The sequence below is a fragment of the Carassius gibelio genome, chromosome A7 (genome assembly GCF_023724105.1).
Source record: "Carassius gibelio isolate Cgi1373 ecotype wild population from Czech Republic chromosome A7, carGib1.2-hapl.c, whole genome shotgun sequence".
Lineage (NCBI taxonomy): Eukaryota > Metazoa > Chordata > Actinopteri > Cypriniformes > Cyprinidae > Carassius > Carassius gibelio.
The window spans coordinates 28445659-28471760 of NC_068377.1; the positions used below are offsets into that span (position 1 = coordinate 28445659).

At 37.5% G+C, this 26102-nt stretch overlaps 2 protein-coding genes across 51 annotated transcripts in view; one reads left to right on the plus strand and one right to left on the minus strand.

Annotated features, from left to right (window-relative positions):
• Positions 1–315: 315 nt before the first annotated feature.
• Positions 316–14836, plus strand: LOC128017067 (trafficking protein particle complex subunit 14-like). Its single transcript, XM_052602208.1, has 10 exons — positions 316–1109; positions 5178–5273; positions 5575–5704; positions 7312–7398; positions 7926–8046; positions 11277–11424; positions 11577–11811; positions 13006–13142; positions 13271–13470; positions 14415–14836. The coding sequence occupies exons 1-10, from the start codon at positions 600–602 to the stop codon at positions 14566–14568; spliced, it is 1818 nt and encodes a 605-aa protein (XP_052458168.1). The 5' UTR covers positions 316–599; the 3' UTR covers positions 14569–14836.
• Positions 14837–16715: 1879 nt separating this feature from the next.
• The window catches only part of LOC128017062 (IgGFc-binding protein-like), a 46896-nt gene continuing 37509 nt past the window's right edge, over positions 16716–26102 (minus strand). For 44 of the 50 annotated variants that reach the window (XM_052602163.1, XM_052602168.1, XM_052602166.1 and 41 more), the window contains 24 exons: positions 25814–26061; positions 25536–25713; positions 25315–25423; positions 25092–25186; positions 24355–24531; positions 23850–24052; positions 23541–23685; positions 23177–23418; positions 22800–22964; positions 22457–22584; positions 22031–22302; positions 21539–21747; positions 20897–21041; positions 20404–20651; positions 20146–20275; positions 19834–20032; positions 19577–19738; positions 19269–19399; positions 18286–18488; positions 18045–18180; positions 17535–17678; positions 17323–17413; positions 17122–17174; positions 16716–17037 (listed from right to left, as the gene is read on the minus strand). In XM_052602163.1, coding sequence (XP_052458123.1) covers positions 16961–17037; positions 17122–17174; positions 17323–17413; positions 17535–17678; positions 18045–18180; positions 18286–18488; positions 19269–19399; positions 19577–19738; positions 19834–20032; positions 20146–20275; positions 20404–20651; positions 20897–21041; positions 21539–21747; positions 22031–22302; positions 22457–22584; positions 22800–22964; positions 23177–23418; positions 23541–23685; positions 23850–24052; positions 24355–24531; positions 25092–25186; positions 25315–25423; positions 25536–25713; positions 25814–26061 — 3890 coding nt within the window. In that variant the 3' untranslated portion in view covers positions 16716–16960. The remainder of the gene's footprint in view (positions 17038–17121; positions 17175–17322; positions 17414–17534; positions 17679–18044; positions 18181–18285; positions 18489–19268; positions 19400–19576; positions 19739–19833; positions 20033–20145; positions 20276–20403; positions 20652–20896; positions 21042–21538; positions 21748–22030; positions 22303–22456; positions 22585–22799; positions 22965–23176; positions 23419–23540; positions 23686–23849; positions 24053–24354; positions 24532–25091; positions 25187–25314; positions 25424–25535; positions 25714–25813; positions 26062–26102) is intronic. The other 6 variants (XM_052602176.1, XM_052602172.1, XM_052602170.1 and 3 more) reach the window with 2 other exon arrangements.

Here is a 26102-nt window from a genome sequence, read left to right on the forward strand (position 1 = left end):
GGGGCAACATGTATAACTATAAATAGTGAATTTTATGAAGGGTTGTATGTTGGTATGTTAGTGGTTTTTTTTTTTTTTTTTTTTACATTTAAATGTAGACATTAGATACAAAGCAGCTAATTTCCCATGCATAAATTGTCAAATATATCATTATTAATTATTAAAACGTTATTTTGTTGGAAATAATAATATAATACATTTCAGTCGAACATCATCACAGACAAAGTAGTGAAATATAACAGTTATAATAATGAATCGCAGAATTAAACAAAACTGTGGCGGTTCTCACATCTATACCATTGTTTACCTTTATCGACAAGCGACTATTCTTGCCTAGCTGTTATGCCGCTCTGCATCGATAAGCGTGCCTGTCATACAGCGCACTTGAATGCGTGCGATGCGTTACTGGTAGCCAACAGAAATGGGACAAAATAGGATGAATGTTATTTTTGTTCAGTATGGGAAACCGTGATATTATGCGAGGTGAAAGGTTAAACGGGCTCGTTTAATTTAAAGATTATTTATTGAATGGGAGTGTTATTTGCAGGCTGCTCAGGCTAACCGGATACCTTCGCTGTCTGATTGCAGCGCGCGCTGTGATGGTCATGGTGTTAATGATGGAATCGCAATGCGAGTACTTTATGTATTTTCCGGCCGTCCCCATCTCAGACCTGTCGGACCCGGCCAAATACCGCACGCTCCCGCGTCGCAGTCACCTTTATCTCGGGGAAACCGTGCGCTTTCTGCTGGTTTTGCGCTCTCAGAGCGTCGCGTCGGTGTCCGGGTCGACCTGCACTGCGGCAGCGGATGGCAGCAGCTCGGAGCATCACAGCAGTCGCTCTTGGAGGGAGCTGGCCGGTTCTCTCTGCGCCGTGGCCAGCGTTAGCCCTGGTGACAACCGACAGCGAACACAGCCTCTGTATCACGACTACCACAGCAGCGGGGACGAGTGTGTGGAGGACACGGACGATGATGATGCTGCGGAGGTGGGCTGCGCAGGTAACGTTAGAGGGGGCCCGAGGTACCGGGGCTTCAGGGAATGCAAGCCGCTCCTCATTCACAACAACCCCGGCAACGGCGTGAGGGAATTCCGCAAGGCTCCTGTACAGGTGCTTAAACAAACACTCAAGTCTATTGCAGAATAGCTGTTTACTGTACAGTTAACTTTCACTGCTAAGCATACAAATATATCTGACGATCTACATAAAACACGGAAGTGTTGACATTTCCTGTTGTACTGTTTGAGAGAGAGATGTGTTTGCCTTTTCTTATGGCTGGCAACCCTACAGAACACAGTCTTGTTTTATTTATAATAGAGGATAGTCATATTACCGCAAAGTACTTCCTCATTTTAGTTTTCTGGCCAGAATGCTCTCATGCAGTATATTTCTATAACAGTTCCTTACTTGAACCCTTGCAGGTGCACTCAGTTATGTTTTAACTTAAAAACATTTTATACCAAAAGAAGTGGACAGCAATTTTGAGAAATATCATCGAATAATATGATAGTCACACAAGATGAAGACTCCAAACATCTTCTAGGAAAAAGCTATTTGATTTCACAAGAGGCATTTATCTATGAGGTGTTGCCATATGTGAACATCAAATATTGATATATGTAGTATTAGATGGAGAAGGACACACAAAACTAGAACAAGACCGAAGATAAACAGCCAGCTTCAGTGTGACACAATCCAATGTTAGTCAGCAAGCTTCATGAATCCACACAGATAAGCTAAAGTAAAAACTCAACACTACTTCTGAAACAAATAAGGGCTGAGTAAATTTTAAAAGGGCATGAAGATTAAATTAATTTCTGTATATAATTTCAGACTTTAGAAGGAAAGTGCAACACTCATTCCACAAACATAGGCTTGACTTTAATTCTTTAAAAACAGTGACATTTTGGACAAATTTAAAGCCTTCAGTAATCATCAGATTGTTGAACTTTTCTTCTGAAGTGGAAAATATGGATTCAGCTTTTTATTTATGCTTTTGTAATTTTATCATTTACGTTGACAATGAAAGTTATGTGTAAAGAAAAAAAAGAAACATTTACCTTGAGGACTTCTCATAGCATTCTGCTCTTTTTAGATTAAAACAATTTTGATACCAAGAGAGGTTATATCCTAAGTCATTTGACCAGAGTATTTTTAGGGACTCCTTTTCAGTGTTTCTTCTCAGAAGTTGGACCTGTTTGCTCCCCCTAGCCTCTGTATACCCCAGCCCAGCATACAGAAGAAATTTAAGAGATAAATAACATATGCAGATTGTAAATAGCATCTGGAGAATGAAATACAGTCATGCCCACAAATATTGGCACACTTGGCAAATATGATCAAATAAGGCTGTGAAAATTAATCTGCATTGTTAATCCTTTTGATGTTTTATTTGAAAAATTCACAAAAATATATCCTTACATTGGATAATAAGAATTTAAAATGGGGGGAAATATCATTATGAAATGTTTTTCTCTAATACACATTGGCCACAATTAAGGACACCCTTTTATTGAATTATTTTTTAAACCTCCATTTGCCAGTTTAACAGCTCAAAACTGTCTCCTATAATGCCTGATGAGGTTAGAGAACACCTCACAAGAGATCAGAGACCATTCCTTCATCCAGAATCACTCCAGACCCTTCAGATTCCCAGCTTCTCCTCTTCACTTCACTCCTCTTATTTTCTGTAGGGTTCAGGTCAGAGGACTGGCTATAGCAGAAGCTTGGTTTTGAGCTCAGTGACCCATTTCGGTGTTGTTTTTGAGGTTTGTGTTTGGATTATTGTACGGTTGAATGATCCAAACATGGCCCTTTATAAGATTTCTAACAGAGTCAGTCACTTACTGATTTTTTATCTGTTGGTATTTAATAGAATCCATGATGCCATGTGTCTAAACAAGATGTCCAGGACCTCCAGTAGAAATATAGGCCCACAACATCAAAAATACAGCTGTATATTCCATTGTATACATGGGGTACTTTATATCCCTGTTTTCACCAAACCCATCTTGAGTGTTTACTGCTAAAAAGCTCATTTTTAGTTTAATTTGATCATAGAAGCCCGTCCCATTTGAAGTTCAGTCGTGTCTGATAACTGAATATGCTTTAGTTTGTTTTTGGATGAGCTAGGAGAATTTTTCTTGAAACCCTCCCAAACAACATGTGTTGATGTAGGTTCTGTTTGACAATTATTTTAAAGGTTTTCTGAACCAGAAACTCAACTGTTTTCTGCAATTCTCCAGCTGTGATCCTTGGAGAGTCTTTAGCCACTCAAACTGACCTCCTCACCGTGCATTAGGATGATATAGACACACGAACTTTTCCAGGTAGTTTTCTAACATTTTCTGTTGATTGGAAATTCTTAATTATTGTCCTGATGGTGGAAATGGGAATTGTCACTGCTCTAGCCCTTTTCTTAAAGCCACTTCACCAATTTGTGAAGCTCAATCATCTTTTGCTGCACATCAGAAATATATTCTTTGGTTTTTCTGATTGTGATGGATGATTAAGGGCATTTGGGCTTTGTTTTCCCTCCACTTTATATTTCTGTGAAACAGGAAGCAATGGCTGGATAATTTCATGTTTATAATCATGCTGGAGTGCTCAAAATTGTGAATATGAATAGGAATATACTTCAGAGATATTTTACTCATAAGAATTTCTAGGGGTGCCAATAATTGTGTCCAACGAGTATTTGAGAAAAACATTAATTTCATAATGATATTTCCCTTCCGTTTTAAATTCTTATTATCCAATGAAAGGATACATTCTTGTGAATTTTTTAAATAAAAAATCAAAAGGATTAACAATGCAGATGAATTTTCACAGCCTTTTTTGATCATATTTGCCAAGGGTGCCAATATTTGTGGGCATGACTGTATGTTCATTGTAATGTTTAAGTCAAGTCTGTTAAAATCAAGAATTTAGCACAGAATGTTCACATCTAACAAAAGTTTGACAGTCCACCAAAGTGCAGTGCTTCTGTGTTTTTTCCTATTGGAAATTCTCATAAGAAGCAAAGCAAGGCAATGCATTTTTCAAACAGAGGTAGAACCCACCTTGTAAAATGAGAGCTTAGTCTACTGTTTGCACTGCTTTCTTTGCCAGTCACACACCCAGAAGTGCAAATCTTTTAAAATGCACCAATCCAGTTTTAGGAGTCAGTCATTACAGAGCTATAATACTCAAGGTTGTATGACTTTGTTATTGTCTCTGAGTTACAAGAACAAGCAGAAACCCTACACCAGGCTGGACTCCTTAGACGTAATTTATTTACTTGAAGTACCCCCTGTCATTTGAAGTTAATTTTTCAATAAAGACACGTCACATATTCTCTGATGTCGATTGATGGTCACATGACATGCAACTAAACAGATCAAATCAAGTCACCTTTGTTTATATAGCACTTTATACAATATATAGATTGTCTAGAAACTGCTTCACAGTATTAAACGGCAAATAACAGAGTCAATAATGCAAACTACTTAAAATATGAGACGAATTCTGCTGTAAAGCAACAGGAATTTATTTTTTACTAAGTGTTTTGTTTTGTTTTTTGTATCGGAACTTTAAAATATACTAAACCCTTTTTTTTTTTTACTTGTGAAAGGGGTAGATGATGATGATGATGTATTAACTCTAATTACACAAATGAAGACAGAAATATATTACAAATTACAAATAAACTGAAAAATATTTAATAATAATTGTTTTTTAAAAAGGTATCATATCAGATTTGAATTTTTTATTGATTTAAGTCAATTGCATTGTGTTTTTGTGGCATTGGCCATGTCGCTCACACAATAACTAGGTTTTGAAGCATGAATTAAATGGTTTTACAGAGTTGTGATGTTCCAGGACACAGTTGTGATAATTGCACTTACAGTGCTGAGAAAAACTGTGAACTATCAGCTCATGCAGAGATGGAGTTTGCTGCACTTACTGTGAAACGAGAAACTTTTAGATGCTGAATACACTGGATCACAAGCTGCTCACATGAACACAGTGCAAAGTGCTTTGAAAACTCACAAATTACAATCCACTTGAAGTTTCCTTCAAGGACCCCCAGGGGTTTGGGAACCCCTGTTTGGGAAACCCTGCTCTACACATACAGAAAAAATAGCGTCTTCCCTTGTCCCATGTGTCACCTTGAAGTATTTTACTTTGTTTCTTTAGTCTCCTGTGGATGAGCCAGTTGTTTTAAGCGATGAGGTCATCTTCCCCCTGACTGTGTCACTGGATAAGCTCCCTGTCAACACTCTCAAAGTGAAGGTATGACTAATATGTGTGTGGGTTTGTGTGTGTGTTCGGTTCTTGCATTTATGCATATGGCTGTGTATTTTCAGATACTGGTATTGTGGTATTGTTATAAATGGAACAGGAACTAATGCATTTCTTTACACATGGTTGTATTGCTGATTAGTTTTGCATGCTTGTGCAAGGTTCTAATGCAAAGCAGTGTGAGTTTGTGTGTGCAAGAAATGTAGATAAATTCAAACACATATGCTCATGATATGTCATGTTGCATGTGTTGCTGACTGCACCTCTGATTTATGTGCTTGTGTGTTACCAGATAATTGTAACTGTGTGGAAGCAAGAAGAGGAGAAAGCTGAGATCCAGGAGCATGGCTACCTCAGCATCCTCCAACAAAAGAGCCCCTGCCAAACATTTCGCCAGGATCTAAACACCTTCAAAGCACAGGGTGAGCTCTTGGATCCTTCATCCAAATTTTGCATGATCTCATTATTGATGTGGGACCTCAGGGATCTTCCTTTTACGCTCGTCTTTAATCGCCATTGCTTTCCTTTCATTATCTCTCCTCTCTGTTTCTTTATCTGCCGAGTGTCAATGTTAGTTTTTTTTCTCTCTGTGCCACATATAGGGCTGGGTGATAAAACGAAAACGGTAATTATTGCGATTTGCGATATAATTTTGCCTCGATAAAAAAAAGCTATATAAAGAGTTCGACATTTTTATTTATAATGTTTTTGCCTAAAGCGAAGGTATCAGCGCTACTCATTTGAAGCCTGCCACAAGGAACATTTATCTGCTCGACTCAAACGGCACATGAGCTCACTAGACTAGAGCAGATGCATTCACTCGCTGATGAGTCTCGGTCACATGACACTCAACAGCACTGTGAGATCCGATGAGATGCGCTGGACTTCAGAGAGGGACACAAATGAATCTGTGATTTAAAGTAGCTTAGAGCCAGATTACACAGTGCCGAGAAACCGGAGCAACGAGACAGTCAGAAGGCTTTAAATCTACAAATCGCCATCATTTACCATGGATTTACTTTAGTAACACTATGTATTGTGGCATAAATGAGGGATATTCATACGGAATTGTATTATATTATTAATGGATTATGTATTAAAGAAGTAATGGAATATAGTTAATTACAATATTTTTTGTGGTTATGCTATAGCATTTTTGCATTTATACTAAATGTATTTTTCATATAAATACCTAGAAACCATAATTACATAGTTAAATGTTTACTGTGGTATTGAGGTGCTGTATGTGTTGTTTTAAGTGTGGTTATCATGATCTACATGTATGCTACTCTGGAAGACGAATGGTTAAATTTAATAAATCTCAGTTCGGATAATTAAATTTCACCATTTAAAAATGAGGTGGTTACAGTTTTTACAGATGTTGCTGTTAATAAAAGTTGACATCAACATAATTGATAATGAACATAAATTAACATCTGCATCCAAACTCAAGCTACTACTGTCATCTATACTCAAGCTACTGTCAAATGTGCATTTGTAAGAGACGAAAAATTTAACATTATCAACTGTGCTGAAGATAACACTTCATCAAAGTCAGGCAACACAAACCTGTTTCATGATTTAAAACAATATCACATGCAGATATTAAGAAATAAATTTTTCTATATTGATATTTATTTTGTTAAGGATGAATTGCTAAAAAAATGTTTAAAGAATTCAAAACCATTTACTGTTTGTCATGTTCTGACAAAAAGAGTCATTTAAAACCACAATTAACTGTCTGATTTCTACAGCTTTCACTTAGGAGCAAAAATCTGCCTTTAAACTTGAAAGGAATAAAGATTTGAAATTTATTCTGATAATTATTGATATCGACTAATATGAAAAATCTTACCATGACAGTTATTTGGGCCGTATTGCCCAGCACTAGTCACCTACATTATTGAAATGTCAGGTATTTCAGAACTGTAGCTAACATATATTAACTTTACTGTTAAACGTTTTTTGATACATGTGCTGTTTAGGAAATTGCTTTAAATTGGTGTTGTTTTCTCTCGCTTGCCAACAGTCAGCACCACACTTAGTGTCCTGCCCCCTCCGACTGTAAAGTGTCAACAGATGACAGTCTCAGGGAGACACTTGACTGTCCTCAAAGGTAACGTCAGTGCTATTTCTACCTCTTTGCACATTTTATAAGCACACATGATAAATATACAATACCGCTGAAAAGGTTGGGGTCATTAAGTTTTTTTTTTTTTTTAGAAATAATACTTTTTTAAGCAAGGATTATTTAAAATCAAAATGACAGTACAGACATTTATAATGAGGTGGTGAGGGGGGGGCTGGTTTTATCATGGTTTCCAGAAAAATATGGAGCTGATAATAATATTCAATGTAATTTGATATGTATGTCTTATGATATAATAGGTCCTTAGTGGTCCTGATGTAAGGGAGTTAAGAAAGACATTCATACCTCATTATAAAAGTAACCCTGTATCTATCTGGTGAGAAAAGTCTCAATTTTTGTCTCCACTGCTATATTATACAGAATTTGTGCTAGAAATAGGCAGTAGTTCTGTAGTGCTGTGGTGTATGCACTACGTCTCTTTTATTTTTGTGGTTTCCTGTATCTTTATGTGATAGACGCCTGTGTATGTATGGTTGAACATCTGACTGTTTCAGTGTTAAATGCAAGTTCTCAAGAGGAAGTGTGTGTACGTGACATCAAGATCTTTCCCAACTTCAATTCTTCGTACTTACCAATGATGCCAGATGGCTCTGTACTGCTGGTGGACAATGTTTGGTAAGAAAAAAAACACTGGGTACAACCGTGTACACCAAACGTTCTGATTAGGGGTTGTTATAAAATTCCTGTCCTTGATTAATAAACAGCTGCTATTTTTTCAGCCCGAACCACTTCAGTGTTTAAATATTGTTTTGCAGATAACACAAGATGGATTGGTTTAGTTATTGACAGTTTATACATTTTATATAATGTTGAACATTTAAAAAGTAACTTTATATACAAATTTATTTACACTGAACAAAATTATAAATTGTGTGGTTGAGTGGTTTGATGATGTCAGTGTTGTGGATCGAGTGGCCCATGGTGGCGGTGGGGTTATGGTATAGGCAGGTGTATGTTATGCACAACGGACACAGGTGTATTTTATTGATGGCATTTTGAATGCACAGAGATACAGTGATGAGATCCTGAGGCACATTGTTGTGCCATTCATCCACGACCATCACCTCATGTTGCAGCATGATAACGCACGTCCACATGTTGGAAGGAGGTGTACACAATTCCTGAAAACTGAAAACATCCCAGTTCTTGCATGGCCAGCATACTCACCGGACAGGTCCCCCATTGAGCATGTCTGGGTATGGAGCCAGAAGAGTCTCAATAAAGATAAATGCACACACTACAGTCACATATGCACACATAGGATTCATACATGCACACACATAATTCATAAATACACACACAGGATACACAAATGCACACAAAATTCACAAATGCACACACAAAATTTAAAAAGCACAGAAGATTCACAAATGCATACAAAATTCAGAAATGCACACAAAATTCAGAAATACACACACAGTTTAGAAATGCAAACAACATTTACAAATGCACTCAAGATTCACAAATGCACAGAACAAGATTCACAAATGCACAGGACAAGATTCAGAAATGTATTTCTGATGCACACACACATATATCTTGATTTACAAACTGCTTGCGGTCTGTGAACTTCACTGCATTTGTGTGTGAATTTTGAGACTCCCTTGACTTGGCTCGACACACAAATGCCTTTTTTTAAACAGGGAATGATCTGCAACCAATCAGATATCTCTCTTGTTTTAGCCAATCACAAGAATGCACCCCACGTGGGGGATTGTTTACTTATAAGCCAATCAGCGAACGACTCACTTTTCTCACGCAGCGAACGACTCACTTACCTCACGCAGCCGGCGATTCACTTTTCGCAGCCAGCGACCCACTTTGCCCAGCGAACGACTCACTTTCCTCACGAGTCACGCAGCGAACGACTCACTTTTCTCACCCAGCGATCAACTCACTTTCCTCAGCGAACGATTCACTTTCCACACGCAGCGATCAACTCACTTTCCTAAGCGAATGACAGCCGGAGACCCACTTTTCGCAGCCAGAGAGTCACTTTCCTCTTGCAGCGGACCACTGACTCTCTCTTCATGTAGGGACTGAATATTATAATTAAAGTGACTTCTATATTGCATCCAAAAGAATATTTAGATATATTTAAATATTCAAAAAGGTTTAAACAATTTTTTTTTTTTTTACTTTCAATAAAATGAAATAATTGCCTATTGCAAATTTATGAATCCATGGTTAACTTTTTTTCTGCAGTCACTGGGCTATATGTATTGAGACATTTTTAAATTTATATTTTGAAAAAAAATAAAAAAAAAAAACCTGAATTGTAATCTAAACATCTGTATTTTCATACAATTTAATACAATTGCTGTGTGAACATGTTCATCTGATTGGCTTATAAGTAAACAATCCCCCCACGTGGGGTGCATTATTGTGATTGGCTAAAACAAGAGAGATATCTGATTGGTTGCAGATCATTCCCTGTTTAAAAAAAAGCATTTGTGTGTAGAGCCAAGTCAGGGGAGTCTCAAAATTCACACACAAATGCAGTGAAGTTCACAGACCGCAAGCAGTTTGTGAATCAAGATATATGTGTGTGTGCATCAGAAATACATTTCTGAATCTTGTTCTGTGCATTTGTGAATCTTGAGTGCATTTGTAAATGTTGTTTGCATTTCTGAATTGTGTGTGTATTTCTGATTTTTGTGTGCATTTCTGAATTTTGTATGCATTTGTGAATCTTCTGTGCTTTTTAAATTTTGTGTGTGCATTTGTGAATTTTGTGCGCATTTGTGCATCTTGTGTGTGTATTTATGAATCATGTGTGTGCATCTATGAATCCTGTGTGTGCATATGTGAATGTAGTGTGTGCATTTATCTTTATTGAGACTCTTCTGGCTCCATATCTGGGATGCTCTGGATCGGCTTATATGACAGCATGTTCCAGTTCCTCCCAATATTCAGCAACTTCGCACAGCCATTGAAGAGAAGTGGACCAACATTCCACAGGCCACAATCAACAACCTGATCTATTCTATGTGAAGGAGATGTGTTGCACTGCATGAGGCAAATGGTGGTCACACCGGATACTGACTGGTTTTTGGACCCTCCGAACCCCCCATTACTGTAAAACTGCACATTTTAGAGTGGCCTTTTATTGTGGGCAACCTAAGGCACACCTGTGCAATAATCATGCTGTCTAATCAGCATCCTGATATGCCACACCTTTGAGGTGGATGGATTATCTTGGCAAAGCAGAAGTGTTCTCTAACACAGATTTAGACAGATTTGTGAACAATATTTGAGAGAAATAGGCCTTTTGTGTGCATAGAAAAAGTCTTAGATCTTTGAGCTCAACTCATGAAAAATGGGTGCAAAAACAAAAGCGTTTATAATTTTGTTCAGTGCATATATATATATAAAATACAGAACCAAAGCCCAAAAACAAACATTTTGTAAAACACTTTGAAATAGCACTATTTCCTTGAGGAATGCTAATGTAATTATTCTTGATGGCTCACAGGTGACAGTATGTAATATAATATACGACTTTGTGTGTGTGTGTGTGTGTCTGTGTGTGTGTGTTTCTCTGTGTATGACTGTCCATTCTGTTACATACTGTCAACACTGTCACTCTACCTTGGTAACAGAATTGACTCTTAATTCACAAAACAAGAAATCCTAATTTTTAGCCATACAAGACACCTTTTACATCAAATATTGTATTGCTATGGCCTGTGAAATCATGTGATCCATGACCATGAGTAACAAATTATTAAAATAACTAAAAATATTAATAAATAAAAAAGGACACCAAGTGTACCTGCAATCATAGATTCACCCAGATGCATCTGAGAGAGTTTGTGTTAATGTGTAATTGTTTTGTGCTTCAGTCATCAGTCAGGAGAAGTTGCCATGGCATCATTTTACAGAATGGACAGTGAGTCCAGTCACCTTCCCAGCATGCTCAGTGCTCTAGAGGAGCAAAACTTTCTCTTCCAGCTGCAGCTCAATAACCAGCCACAAGATGAATCAACTGAGGTGGGCCATCAGGATATTTTGAGTGATAACAGGCTACAAATATGTATCCAACAGCCAATTATCTTCTTTGCGATTATTTAAAACCTTGATGATATAAATGTATTAATTAAATAAATAGTATTAATAAAATGTCATGTTTCTTTTTGCTGCAGGGACTAGAGGTGCCATTAGTTGCAGTCTTACAGTGGTCCACTTCTAAATTGCCCTTCACCAACTCTATCTACACTCACTATAGTCTCCCTAGTGTGAGACTGGACCGGCCGCGCTTCATTATGACAGCTAGCTGCCCCAGTGCGGTCAAGGCTCACGAACATTTCCGGGTGAGATATACCCTCCTCAACAACTTGCAGGACTTTCTGGCAGTCCGTCTAGTCTGGACTCCTGAAGGTGAGGATGGGTAAAATAGTAAAAACCAGTTTAAGAACATATAGCTGCATGGCGATTGAATTGATTAGTGTGACTGCTTTGATATATTTACTTGTGACACCTGAGAATCATTTTCTCTGATAATATATCAGAAAGTGTTCTCTATCTGCTGTGTGATGCCAGATCATAAATCAGTTACTCTTTTGATCTAATAGATCAAACAGGTTTGCTGAAAGGCCTGAAACTGTTTGTGATTGGGTTTTATTCATATGGACAGTACACTCAAGCACTGAAACATCTGTAGCTGTTTTTTACAGTGTAATGGGATATTATTTTATAAGTTAGAAAACAAAAAGGAGACACCCGAAGAGGTGGATTATTACCTATGATCTATTTTCGAATCCACTGAGTTTATTTTTTAATATTTATTTTGCATTTATTTAACCTTTACTTCAATTAATATAGAAGGAATGTTTTAATAGTTTTTGTTTTAGTAAACATTAACAACACTAGTTTGAAGAGGGAGGAGAGAAACTTTGTGTATCATGTTAAAAAAAAAGTGCTAAGAAGAGTGTTAGGCTAAAGTGGGGAAATGTAGCAGAGAAAGTGAGAAGGTATTAAGCAACGTGTGACTGACAGTCAATTGTTGTTTGCAAAGTTGATAAAAAATATTGCAACCATGGAAAAAGTGTCGCCACTATCAGAGACAGGCCTGATAAAAGCAAAGTAGAGAGCAAAGGCAAAAGTTGCTAAATTTTATTTGCTCATAAAGGTTGTGGTTCATGCTTGTAGCTGTAGATAACGCAGAGTCTGAGGCTGTAGCTGTGTATGTGACTATTTGTAATGTAATGCCAGATGAGCTAATGTCAGGCCTAGCTCATCAAACACAAATGAGTAGAAGAATCCAGACTGCACATTAACTGCATAGCAGATGGACAATAAACCTTAAAGACTCATTCATATTTGATTCGATTTTTTAAATGTCTTTAGGAATGGAAGGTTTAATGTTATTGTAGTTTTCAGCTTATTTTGTGCTTGTTTGTTTTTGTAGGCTATTTTACTGATAAGGATTGTGCAGAGAAAACAGCACATCTCAATGTGTCTGGTGTGTGTGTCTGGTGTGTGTGTGTGTGTGTGTGTCAACTGCTTGATCATGACTAAAATATTGCCTTCTACTGTATGTCCCGATGTTTTTTGACCCTCTCTTCTTCTCAGGTCGTGGACAGAAAGAGGATCCTGCAGTCAATGCAGTGGTGTGTCATTCTCCTCTCAGTAACCTGGGTTACTGTCGAAAAGGCAGTACCCTTTCCGTCAGTGTAGCTTTCCAGATACTCCAAGCAGGTCTTTTTGAGGTAAAGAGTCAAATGTGTGTGACCTGAGCAATTCAGTATTCTGTTTTACTTCCTTCAACAAAACCAATGAGTTACATTACTGGATCTGCACACCTCAATATCTGCTATTCTGTCTTGTCTGACTTTAGTTGAGTCAGCACATGAAACTGAAGTTACAGTTCACAGCGTCCGTGTCCAACCCTCCCCCTGATGCCCGTCCGTTGTCCCGCAAGAACAGTCCGTCCAGTCCAGCGGTTAGAGATATTCTGGACCGACATCAGGCCAGTCTCAGTCTGGGCCGCTCTCAGTCCTTTTCTCACCAGCAGCCATCCAAGTTTCACCTCACAAGGTATAGCGTTGAACGTGCGCACACACACACACACACACACACACACATATGATCTTTATTTATTTCACTTGATGTAAATACAGTTCAATCTTACAGGTTCTCTCTCACACATACAATGTACACATTATATATGAATTTAATATGTTTAACATAGCAATAAATAACATAGCAATAAATTGACAGCCTTTTTAATAAGTAATTTTGATTTATTTATTTGAATTCATTCGAAAAATCCATTTGAAAGGTTTGATATTACTTCATCTTTGTTACACAGTGGGTGAACAAAGATGCACTGCCAATCAAAAATGTTTAAATTAATTAGTTACATTTAATTATTTTATTTTTGCAGTGACAATAAACACTAAAAGGTCAAAAGGTCGTGTTGAACAATATTGTTTTTAAGAGAAATAAGAATAATAATAATATTTATTAAATATTAAGCACGACAACTGTTTTTAACATTGATAATAATAAGAAACATTTATTATTATAATTATTTTCACAAGGATCATGTGAAAATTCAGCTTTGTCATCACAGCAATAAATTACATTTTAAACAATAATGCAAGAGATCTCTTGTTTTAAGTAGCAGTAATATTTCACATTATTACTAATCAATTAAATGCATCTTGGTAAATCTAAGTGACCCCAAACGTTTGATCACACACAGTATTAATGGGTCTATACATGAATGTATTTAGCTGTCTTTACAAGTTAGTAATATTTGTGCAAAACACTATAATTCCAACTGCAATGGAAGATCTCAGTTGACTGATTTAGGACTGTCTTCATAGGCAGGAACTAGGATATAGGATCTAGCCTATGGTAGACTGATACATCCTCTTACAATTATCTCACTTCTCAATGTTTTCTTTGTCAAATCATGATTGTGTCATTTATGCAGCACAGATCATTGTCTATGTTTATGTTTGTTTGTGTTACAGGACAGGCAGTGTTATGGAGCGCAGGGCCATCACCCCTCCTGTGGGCTCTCCTGTTGGACGGCCGCTGTACCTCCCTCCAGACAGGAACATCTTGTCACTTGACAAAATTGCCAAGCGTGAGTGCAAGGTGCTGGTACTGGATTCACACACCTAAATGCACACACACAAACACAGACACACACACACACACACACACACACACAGTGGAGAGGAAGTAAGAATATTTTTGAACTTTGAGAAAGAGCCACGTGTCATCGAAGCAGTGTAAAGTGGTCTGTAAGTTTCAGTTCAATATGTATTTTTCTTTTCGTTTTATCAGCATTCATTGTATAAATGCTGTACAGTTATGATTATTTGAAAATAATTTCAATGCAGTTTACATGCAGCTACTGTTTTGACAATTTCGACAGAAGGAATGAAAAGAGTCGTGAAGTTCTGAAACTTGTGTTACATACAAGTTAAAATATTGTTCTGATGGCTGTTTAAAGGGAAGATGGATGGTTATGGTTGGTCATAACCCAGACCCACATGGAATCTGTGTGCTCAGAAATCTTTCTGAAGAAACTGATCCTCCATAGGACATGCATGCTTGTTTATTTAATCGTTTTGCCAATGTTTTCAGACACAAATAACTCTAGCACTTTATTAAACACATTGTGTTTGCTTAAATCTATTCTGTAGATTTTTCTTCCAAAATCAGTGCAAAGAATGAAGAATTCATCAGATTCCATCTGGGCCTGGTCATATCCACTGTAAAAACATGTCACATACAAATTCATGTTTTTCTTTGTTTACTACTTAATATTAGATATATTTTTTAAAATGTCTTTACATTTTTTTGGTCAGTACTGCCAACATTTCCCTGCCCATATTTAATTCCTCTTTTTAAAAGTGCTTTTATTGTTTTCCTTAATTACTTGAAAGATGGTTTGCAATGTTGTGTTTGTGAAGGCTTCTTTATTTTTCGGTCTTGTACACTGGAATGGTTTTGGTCTGGGATATATTGCACCCTTCAGTGTAACTGTAGTGCCGCCCTCCATATCACTGATATTTCTTACGCAATAGTTATGTTTGTTGTTAAATTTGTATTTATTTTATTCATCAGATTTTTTCACAGTTGTAATGTTAACAGTACACTCCAGTTACCAATCAAGTTTAATCAATGTGGTTACACACAACCTATTAATATCAAATCAATCACTTCTGGTTCCTGAAGGTTGAGCTTGTGTTATTGGCAGATGCCATTTGATTTCTGCTCTCCCTTCATGGTTTTGGAAATATGTGCACATCCCCTCAGACTGTAGTGATAATCAATAATCAACTAGCATGAAGCTTCAACCCATTGTGCCATTTAATGGGGTGTACGATTGATTTCTTTTATGAATGTTTACATTTCTGTGCACATTTGAGGACTACTGATTAATCCTTGGGACTGAAGGTTTTATATTGTACCCGATTATAGGAATCTTGAATGTTTCATTTTTTCAGACTGAAATATTTAGACAGACTTCTTATTCTGCGGAAATATAACAATTATCCAAAACTGCTTTGTGGGTGTACATAATATGTTTTAATAGAAACACTGTGATTTATTTCAATTTTACAATTGAATTGAAATTTCCATATTTGCATCTTGGCCAGTTTTCTTGTTTTGGACTATTTAAGAATTATTTTACATTGACAACTTGTGGAAAAAAAGTTGCTTGGCATGATTAGATAATTTATGAACACAAAGATTTGGATCATGTTTATTTTTATTTATCTTTTCTTTATTTAAAATTTTAAACCTGTTTTTTGAAGGAGGAAGGAATGTTCAAAGGACTGGTGGCTGGATCTGATGTTTTCCTGAACAGCTTGTATCTTCAAAAACATTTGGATTCTTTATTTTATTTTTTTTTCCTCTTGACAAGGCAAATCACAGAACAATGGATAATTGGCCAGTCTAACCACTGGATTTACTCCGTCTTTATAAATAGCTTGAGGTTAGAAGTTATACAAGAGGTATCAAAGCTGAGGCAATATATGTTGAGTATTGCTATTGTGTTGTTTGTTTGAACTTTTAAACATTTCTGAATTGCCAATACTCACCAAGAAGCTCTTCTGGAGGACAGTCCTTGTGGAACTCAATCATTTAGAAAGCTGGTCAAGCAAGACCATTTTTACTTTTCTCTTCTATGAGCTGCTGCTATTGGATTGTTGCACTGGAACAAGTTCAATAAAAGCAGCTAGGGCATAACTTGTTTTGTTAATTTATTTAAAATAATAAAAAAATAATAATAAAGCACAAAATATTTTCAGAAGAAAATATCATTTATTTCACATTAGATATTTATAGACATTTGATAATTGCACTCATTCCCCAAATCACAACATAGCTAAGACCAAAAATTACAATAAAGTTTATAAATATGTTACTGGAAACATTTTAAAAAGTAAAATATAAACAGGTTTTGCAACTTAGTTCAAATATTTCACAAAGACATTTAAAGTGAATAAATATAAACAAAATCTTGTCAGCAAATCATTGTCAAAAAAACGGTTTTGCTTCAAAATGTTGTGGCATTCACCACCCTGTTGTCTGTTTCCTCCCTCTTATCCTCATCTAGAGTTTCATAGGGTTGATCTGTGGACAAATTTAGAAATGCTCAAATTACAACTCTGTTGTTTTCTTTTTAGAAAGAAGAAAGTATAATCCTTTACCACATACCTGTATTTTTGTTCAACTCAATTTGACTTGATTCATCACTCATCTTTTTGCCGCTGTGTAAAAAGGGATTAACAATCATTAATTTACTTTAGAAAACCAGTGTTTGAAACTATTTCAAGTCAGTGCTAGGCTAGGAATGTTTTTAACTTTATTGCAAGAAGAGTGTCTTTAGATCTGCCTTATTCTTTAAATGGGCTTTACCTGCACTTCTTGTAAATGCACACAATCGCTGTGACTATGAGGATGACGCCAAGGGGCACGAGGACTCCAATCAAGATAATAGATGTTTTATCTATAAAACAGCAAGCAGGAAAAACTTTAATTGCACGTGGCCGGCATATATGTTTTCACATTTAGGCACGCAAATACTAGTTAGGTTAAAGAATAAATACAGTCTGTTCCCATTCACTTACCCAGGCCTCCCGCAGAGGGGGTTTTAAAGACCTCACAGTTTGTGCCCTCAAAACCTTCAGAGCAAGTGCAGGTGTAACCAGGACCATCTGCTTTTTCCACACAGGTCCCGTCATTCTGACAGGGCGAGCTCAAACATGGACTCGCTGAGAGACAGAGGGCAAAAGAAGTTAAAAATAAGTGCATTATTTAATAATGCACAGCATCTGTAGTATATGAAAGCTTGTTTTCGCACAATTTATCTTACAATGCTGTCTTTTTTTCTCTAAAACTGAATTGTGAGATGTAAACTCCCAAAAAAAAGGAAAATGAAAGTCTGAATTTTTTTATATATATCTCACAGTTCTAATGAATTACATACAAATTCACAATTATTTTTTATTGCATGGCAAAAATAAGCTTCCATAGTAAATAATAATGTAACTACATGATATCCAATGCTGTATCGTTTCCAGACTAAAAAACATATTTTGAGAACATCCTGTGATAATATAAAGAGTGTAATAGCTCACATTTATAACAGTCACGTTTGGTGTCGTACACAGTGCAGAGCTCATTGTCTCCACAGCCCTTAGTTTGACACACAGCACCGGTGGAAGTACATTCACACCTCTGAGAACAATCTTCTGTCACAAATGTCTCCTTCAGCTGCGTGTGGAAGTGTACAGAGAAACATGATCATCAAGACTTGTGCAGTTCATTCGATATCACAACCTTTAACCTGTAGTATTTTACATGCATCAAAAGGCTCACCAGATAATAGCGATCGAGGTAAGTGCATCCACACTCGCTGTAAGGAACACAGTCTTGGTCGCTCAGGACAAAGCCAGGGGCGCAGTTACATCCCTCCACACACAGTGTTTGCTCACACTCGGAGGGAGCCGCCAGGTCTGCGCAGGACGCTGGGCAAGGAGTCATACAGTCTGTGTAGTTGCTATTGGGCCCACACTGCAGACCTAAATCACCAACACACACAATAAGGAAAGAACACACAAAAGAAGGAACATCTATCTATCTATCTATTTATAAATTCTCCACTGCAATATGCATACATCACAATGACTGGATCATAAGAGTACATTCTCAAGAATATAACCTTGAGAAAAGCTCATAAAACTGAAGATGTTGATGTATACTCTCCAGCCACGGCAGCCAATCACCTCTCGAAATTAATGCATTAACGTCACTTTTCATGACATTGGTTAAACTTTGCTTTTTGAAACGGATGAACAAAATGTCTCCAAAAAATAAATAAATAACAATAATAACCAAATTTCCCCTTAATAATAGACATAATGAGTGCTACTGTAGTTTTCACTGATGAGCAACATGTTTAAAAAAAAAAAAAAAAAAAAAAAAAAAAAAAAACTTGTGCACAACAAGGCTGCATTTATGTGTTCACAAATACAATAAAAAAGTAATGTTGTGCAGTATTATTACAATTTTAAATAAAATGTATATTTTTTAATATATTTTAAATGTTTTCTTTTTCAGTGATGGCAATGCTGAAGGTTCAGTGTCACATGATCCTAGAGAAATCAATCCAGTATGCTGATTTTTTGCTAAAGAAACATTTCTTATTATTATCAATGTTGAAAGTGGAAACTGCTATATATTTTTTTTGGAATCTGATTTTCGACAGGGTTTTTATTTTATTTTTTAATGAAACATTGTGTGTTTATATTGCTATAGCATGCATTAACTCCACATTGTGTAAATTACTACATTTTTCATACCGCAATTCAGTTCTTTTCTCCACGGCCCTATTTTGACACCCTGATCTTGGCAAGCCCGAGCGTAGACCGCGTAATTTTCACAGCGCAGTACTTCACTGCCCTGCTCAGCACACAGGTCAAACACACAATTCCTGCAATGCAAACACACACACGGTCAGGAAGGACTGTGCATCCGCAGCAACATCGGCATATCACAAGTTTATCTCAGTCAAACGCACACACATACATAAGCATACATAAGTTTGTGCAACACACACCCACTTTGCATTACTTGTACACTCCCTCAAACACATGCACACATTACTTACTCCTGGAAGACATTCGGAGCATTCACAGCATGACAGGCAGCAAAAGGCCCATTAGGGTCACTGATAGCCCCACACATTTTATTCCCATTCAGCTCATTCAGCAGAGCATCTGTGCAGCCCGTCGTCTCAAACCCTGAATCTGGATCGGCCTGCACTTCACGCCTAATAGTAAAGAAGACAGGATTTTTATATTATGATTAGAGTGAAGTGCATGAGAAATTCCCAGTTGATTTATAATGCATAGCTTTCTTCCGTACTTGTGTAGGTGCACCATCTTTGGTAGGGATGTGGTACGAAGACCCGCCTGTCTGTCAGTTACTCTCCAGCTGTCTCCAAACTCATTGAGGTTGCGGGTTACTGTGCCGTCTGGTTTTGTGTACTCATTACCGTTCTGCCCATCATAATTACCGCAAAGGCCGAGAACACGAGATCTGTATACACTAGGCAGAGTTACCACTTTAGGGAAAGAGAGAGAGAGAGAGAGAGAGATAGTTTTTGTTATTATATACTTTAAAAAAATTGTGCATAAAAAATCCCTGACAAATTGACGATTTTAAGTTTTGATCTACCTGCTTGAGCATTTCCATCAAAGCGCACAGAAAGGCCAAAGTCAGTTGTGAGCATAACAAAGCGAGACTTGGTTTTTATGTTCACTCCACGTACAGGACTGAATGGTAGACCAACTTTCTCATCATTGACCTGATGGAGAAAAAAATGCAAAGACATACATGATATTGTAATGTTACTATATTGCCTGGTCAGTAGTAGTTTGAATGTGTGTTAGATACAACTATTAGGATTGACTACATGTCCCATGAATCTCTCACCAGAACTTTCTTATTCTGCTGCATGCGAACAGTAATGCCGTACACATCCACATAGACCTCGCGCAGCAGTGACACCCGGCCGATGCCTCCCTGCCGCTGGTTTTTGCCACGGACTGTGAAAGGGGTGAGGGAGCTCGGTAGATTGTTGCTCTGAGTTAATACATAGGTATACGCTCCCTGGTAGTGGTGATTGTATTTGTCAAAGGTACGATAGTGAGGGTCCCCGGCAATACTGCAGTCATCGAATTCTATGAAGTGTAAAAGAAGTTTGAGTTAGTTCATTCCTGAGATGGACTTTACGACTGACTTTGAACCTGCTTCAAGGGTTAAACATTTACATTACTTTAGATGTCATTAAACCCCAAAAACGTCAAGACGGGAAACAAGATAAAAATGTGTAAAAGAAAATGCCAATTTTTTTGTTCATTTATCTATATCAAATACAACATTTTGTAAATTGACTTTATTTACAGTAAAACTGTCCTAAACTCACTCTCAGGTTTGCAGTAACGGTCTCCATTGCTGTTGAGATCACAGATCGAGTTCTCATTGCATTCAAAGGACGTGCAGGACAGCACTCCTCCAAGACTGCAGCTGCACCTCTGTTCACAGTGGTCCGTTATCCACGAATCTCCCACCTAAAATTGATACCAGGCAGTATTGTAACATTTTGTGACAAAAAATTAAAGCGCGGCCATCTTTGCAGCACCTTTTTCTAATACTGTATCATGTTTTTGCCATAATTCATGAAGGTAGAAAGAACAGAAAAGTTGGGGTCAGTGAGATTTTTAAAGAAGTCTCTTATATTCTCCAAGGCTGCATTTATTTAATCAAAAAAGTAAAAGCTGTAATCCTATGAAATATTATAACAATTTACAATAACTTCTATTTTAGCATATTTCAAAATGTGAATCACTTTTTTTTTCAGGATTCTTCTATCAATATGAGGTAAAAAAAAAAAAAAACAGCATTAATTTGAAATAATAGAAATAATAGATTATAAATGTGTTATTATCATTTTGTAACCTTTTAGTTGTTCTTAGCTGAATAAAAGTATCTTAAATTTCTTAAAAAAAATAAAAAAAAACTTTCAATATTCAGTCATGTGTCACAGAAATCAAGCAACTTTACTCACATCATGATACTCTCCACTGCTGTCAACACATCCACAGCTTGAGAGGGGAATACACTTGCCGTCACTTAGCACAAAACCTCCATTGCACTGGCAGCCCTCTACACAGCTGTTGGGTGGTAATGGGCAGAATATGGGGAAGAGATCGGCACAAGTAGGAGGACATGGTGCTGTGCACTCAGAATAGTGACTGTTTGGTGGACACGGGAGAGCTGGAAAGAAAAAACACAAAGGAAAGAATTTTTATGCATCGGATTTGAACAACAAGGATTCTTTGACATACTCACAGAACATTTCTTCCTTCAAAATATGCTAGAAATTAATTAATATTTATGCATAGCCTAGAGGTCATCAGTGAAGAATCTCATAAATGCTTAATTTATTTAGCATCAAAGTCCTTCTCTTTTTATCATTGCAAATAAAAAGGCAAATGATTCTTTCTCCATTCTCAGCACATCTCTTCATCTTTCCTATCCTCTTTCCACTTTCACTTACGACAGAAGGTGCTGTTTCTCCAGCTGATCGTGACTCCAGCGCTATGACAGGCCTGAGCGTAAGCATCAATGTTATCGCACAGAGTCGACTGCATGCCATTATACTCGCACATGTCATAGACGCAGTTCTCCAGGAAAGATTCTGGAGGAATGAGAGCGTGACAGGGCTTGAAGTGATCGGACAGGATAGAAGCCGCACACTGGGACTTGTAGATTTCTTCCTCATTCTTGTTGCAGTTGGGTTTGTCATCCGGCCGTGGATCAGGTTGACATCTGCGGATGGAGGAACGAGGCACGGATGAACACAAGAGAAGAAATTGTACTGATTTTTCACCATGATTGGCTCAAATTCATAAGCACCAAAGGTCTATCAAGGTTTGTTTATAGTTGTAGTTTGTTTAGAGTAACTAAATAATTGAACACTCACCCAGGATCACTGTCTCCCTCAGCCTTCCAGCTGTCACCAAGTTCAATGGCATCTTTGGCTGGTTTGCCATCAGGCTTCAAGTTGTCATCAGAGGAATCTCCGTTGTAGTTACCACACATTCCACACACCTATAAAAAGAAAGTTAAGTTACAGGAAAAAAAATAAGTTTCAGTGAGTGATGTGTAAAATCTGCTTGGGGAAATTCTTTCCCTTTTCTTTTTGCAATTCAGACAAATAAAATAAAAAATCTGGTTTACTAATAAACATTTGTATCGAAATACTACATTCACAATAAATATCAGGTAGGGTTCTGTTCTAGCTATGTTTTTGTATAGTTTCATACCTTGTTGAAATAGTCTCCAGGGACTGTGATTTCGACATGGTGCACTCCATCAAACTTCACAATCAGGCCAAAGTCAGTGTCGAGGACGGTGTTTACTCCACTGGTGAACACCCTTGCCTTGGCTGAACTGATGTCGTAGGGGGTTTTTATCCTGCGTTCATCCAGCTAGTCAGCGGAGAGGACAGATACGTGTACAAACCAGAGAATTAACACAATCATATCACCGAATAACTATTGTTTAGAATCTCATCTATGATATTATGCAATATGTCACTGTAATATGTCTATTCATGATGATTAATCAGAAGAAGACATGCAAATGCGGCCTAGTCAAAACCACTACTGCATCTGTTCTTCCTTCCTTCTCGGGCTCTCACCAGTACTCTTCCACTCTTGCTGATGGTGATGTTGGCAGTGGGCAGGTAGACGGTCACAGAGCGAACATACGAGGCTTCTGGTTGGCCGCGCTCTTCGTTCTTGGCCACGATGGTGAAGGGTGTCACCATAGAGGTGTCGCATATCGCCACCAGCGTGTAAGTGCAGGTACCCATGTAGGTGTGCATGATGCCGTCAAAAGTGTAGTAGTGAGGATCACCAGCAATGTGGCAAATGCCCACTCCTGCAAAGAAGGTCAATTAGCATGTGTCAGACAGAGAGACACATAAAAACATACACAGACACATAAAAAGACATAGATGGATAGTGATATAGATAGACAGAAGACATATAAAGAGCATGTACCTGTGTTCACACAGCCCAGTTCACCCTCATTGACCTTACATTCCTGAGCGGGACCACATTGCCATGCCTCGCACGTCACCGTATTGAAAGGTGAACAAACACAGCGCTCTGTGCAATCATCTTTTGTGAACCAGCTGTCTCCAACCTGAAAACCACACAGATACACATTAATAATTAAAAGGCAAAAAGGCACATAGCCTAAACTAGAAATTAAAACGTGCATAATTAAACTACACCTCTATTCGTACTGCGAACTGAAATTTGTTTAACTTGTATGAAAAGCTTCATTCAATCTTCTGAAGAACTCACAGGTCTGTAGTTGTTGTCTCTGTCGGTGCAACCACACTCGCTGAAGGGCACACACTTGTCCCCACTGAGGACAAAACCAGGGTCACACACACATCCCTCAACGCAGGGCTCAGAACAGGTGCTTTCAGATCCAGGGTCCTGACAGCTGGCTGGACAGGCTGAACCGCACGGCTCATAGTGACTGCCAACCAGACATTTAATAGCTGGAAGAAATGGAAATAAATGGGTGCAATGTGTCAGAAGAGAAATTCAGTTATAGAAAAACAAATGAAAAAATTAAAATAGTTGGAAAAAAGAGAAAGATGGATGAGAAACTATGGGCAGAGACAGAGAAACATAAAAGTAGAACTGTTTTAGCACAGCTAATTTAGAAACACAAAAATACAAACGGCATTCACTGATCACTCCCTAATTGAGGCATGCACAATACAAAGGCTGAGTCTTGGAAAGGTTACCAGGATAGAGTTAATTGCAGGTTTTAAGGACACAGGGCTCAAACACTTACGACAGAAGGTGTTATTCCTCCAGTTAATTGGCACCCCGGCTTGAGCGCACAGGTCAGCATAGCTTTGAATAGCTTGGCACAGAGCCACTGTGGCGCCACCAGTGCCACACTGATCAAACACACAGTTCTCAAAGTAAGGACCAGGAGGCACCACTGCATGACATGGCTTGAAGATTCCTGGGAAAAGAGTGATAAGTAGGCTTTGATGATTCATAAAACAGGTGTTGTGTCACAGAACAGCTCTATAAAACTGCAAAGCTCTATGCAATAAACAGATGTGCTGGATTATAGTCATAAATAAAGTAAAATAAGACCTCTTGCACATTTGCCATTTACTCTTCAAGTCATGTTCAAGTCATTGGTAATATTTCATCCAAAATGTATTACAAGGTTTGTAGTCAGACCATTCAATGCTGGTAAATAATCATGTGTTCTAACATAAAAGGTGGAATATCATTTACAAATGTTGACTAAATTAAAAAAAAAAAAAAATAAGCCCTCAAAAAATATTTAATTATTACATCCTGTAAAAACAACGCTATCATACGCTGATTTGAAATTGTATGAGGATAAAAATAAATAGATACAATTAGGTAAATGAAGTAAAATAAAATAAAAACTATAAAAAAATAATATGACACAAATTTTTAATTGTGATAAAGCTTTTTATGTATTTTTCCAGTGACCTCATTATTAAAACATTTTAAAATGTATATTTAAATGCATGTGTGTCCCACCATTGGGGTCGGTGATCATGCCACAGCTAGTAGGCTTCTGTGCTTCATTCTGGATCTTGTCATCACATTCAATGTCTCCTCCACCGTGAGTACAACTATGTGAGATAGGAACAGGCATGAATGATAAAAGCTTCAATGATAAAAAAAGAGCATGTTTAGAAACAAAATAAATGAAATCTTACTATTATTGGTGCAGTACACAATTAAATATGCTTTTACTTACTCAGGTCTGTCGTCTGGCACCTGCCAGCTTTCTCCAAGCTCATTAGTGCTGTCTGTCGGCGTTCCATCTGGCTTGATGTTGTCATCATTAGGATTATCATTATAATTTCCTGTAAAATTATTATTGTTAAAATGACTGACATCAATCTTTGGTTAGTAGCAGTATTACGTAGCTCTTGAATCTCCATTAGTTAGTTAGATAACTGAATTTGCAGTCCTTACCACAGAGTCCACATAACAGTCCGCTGTAAGAGGAAGGCAAGGTGACATCTGCATGATGGTTTCCATCAAAACGGACACGCAATCCGAAGTCTGTCTCGAGCACCACAAATTTGCCACTTAGGAAGATCTTAATACCATTTGAAAGTGTGACCGGCACAGTGACCTGAACTCCATTCACCTGCAGGATGTACAAATAAGGTAGGGACATGATTGGACTGCTGTTCTGATCTCCTGTAATATGTTATTTATGTCTCACAAACCTTAGAAATGTCCCGTACCTGAACTTTGCGACCTTTGTCCAAAATGACTGTTGTGTCATGAACATTGATGATGACAGATCTTACATAAGATACTTTCTTATTATTGTCTCTGTGCTCGTTCTGTGTCTCCACAGAGAAGTATGGCAAGCCTGAGGTCTCATTACAGGGCTTGGTGAGAACGTAGGAACAGGCACCCATGAAGTGATGTACTTTATCGTCAAAGGTGTTATAATGAGGGTCACCAGAAACTGAGCAAATGCCTGTACCTAAAACAGAAAGAGATAAAAGTTTAGTTCTATTTATCAAT

Excerpts from the sequence above, each read along its gene's own strand:
- LOC128017067 (XM_052602208.1), top strand. The coding sequence starts at position 600 with ATGGTCATGGTGTTAATGATGGAATCGCAATGCGAGTACTTTATGTAT. Across the intron at positions 1,110-5,177 it reads TCCGCAAGGCTCCTGTACAG|TCTCCTGTGGATGAGCCAGT; the intron begins GTGCTTAAACAA and ends TTGTTTCTTTAG. Across the intron at positions 13,471-14,414 it reads TCCAAGTTTCACCTCACAAG|GACAGGCAGTGTTATGGAGC; the intron begins GTATAGCGTTGA and ends TTTGTGTTACAG.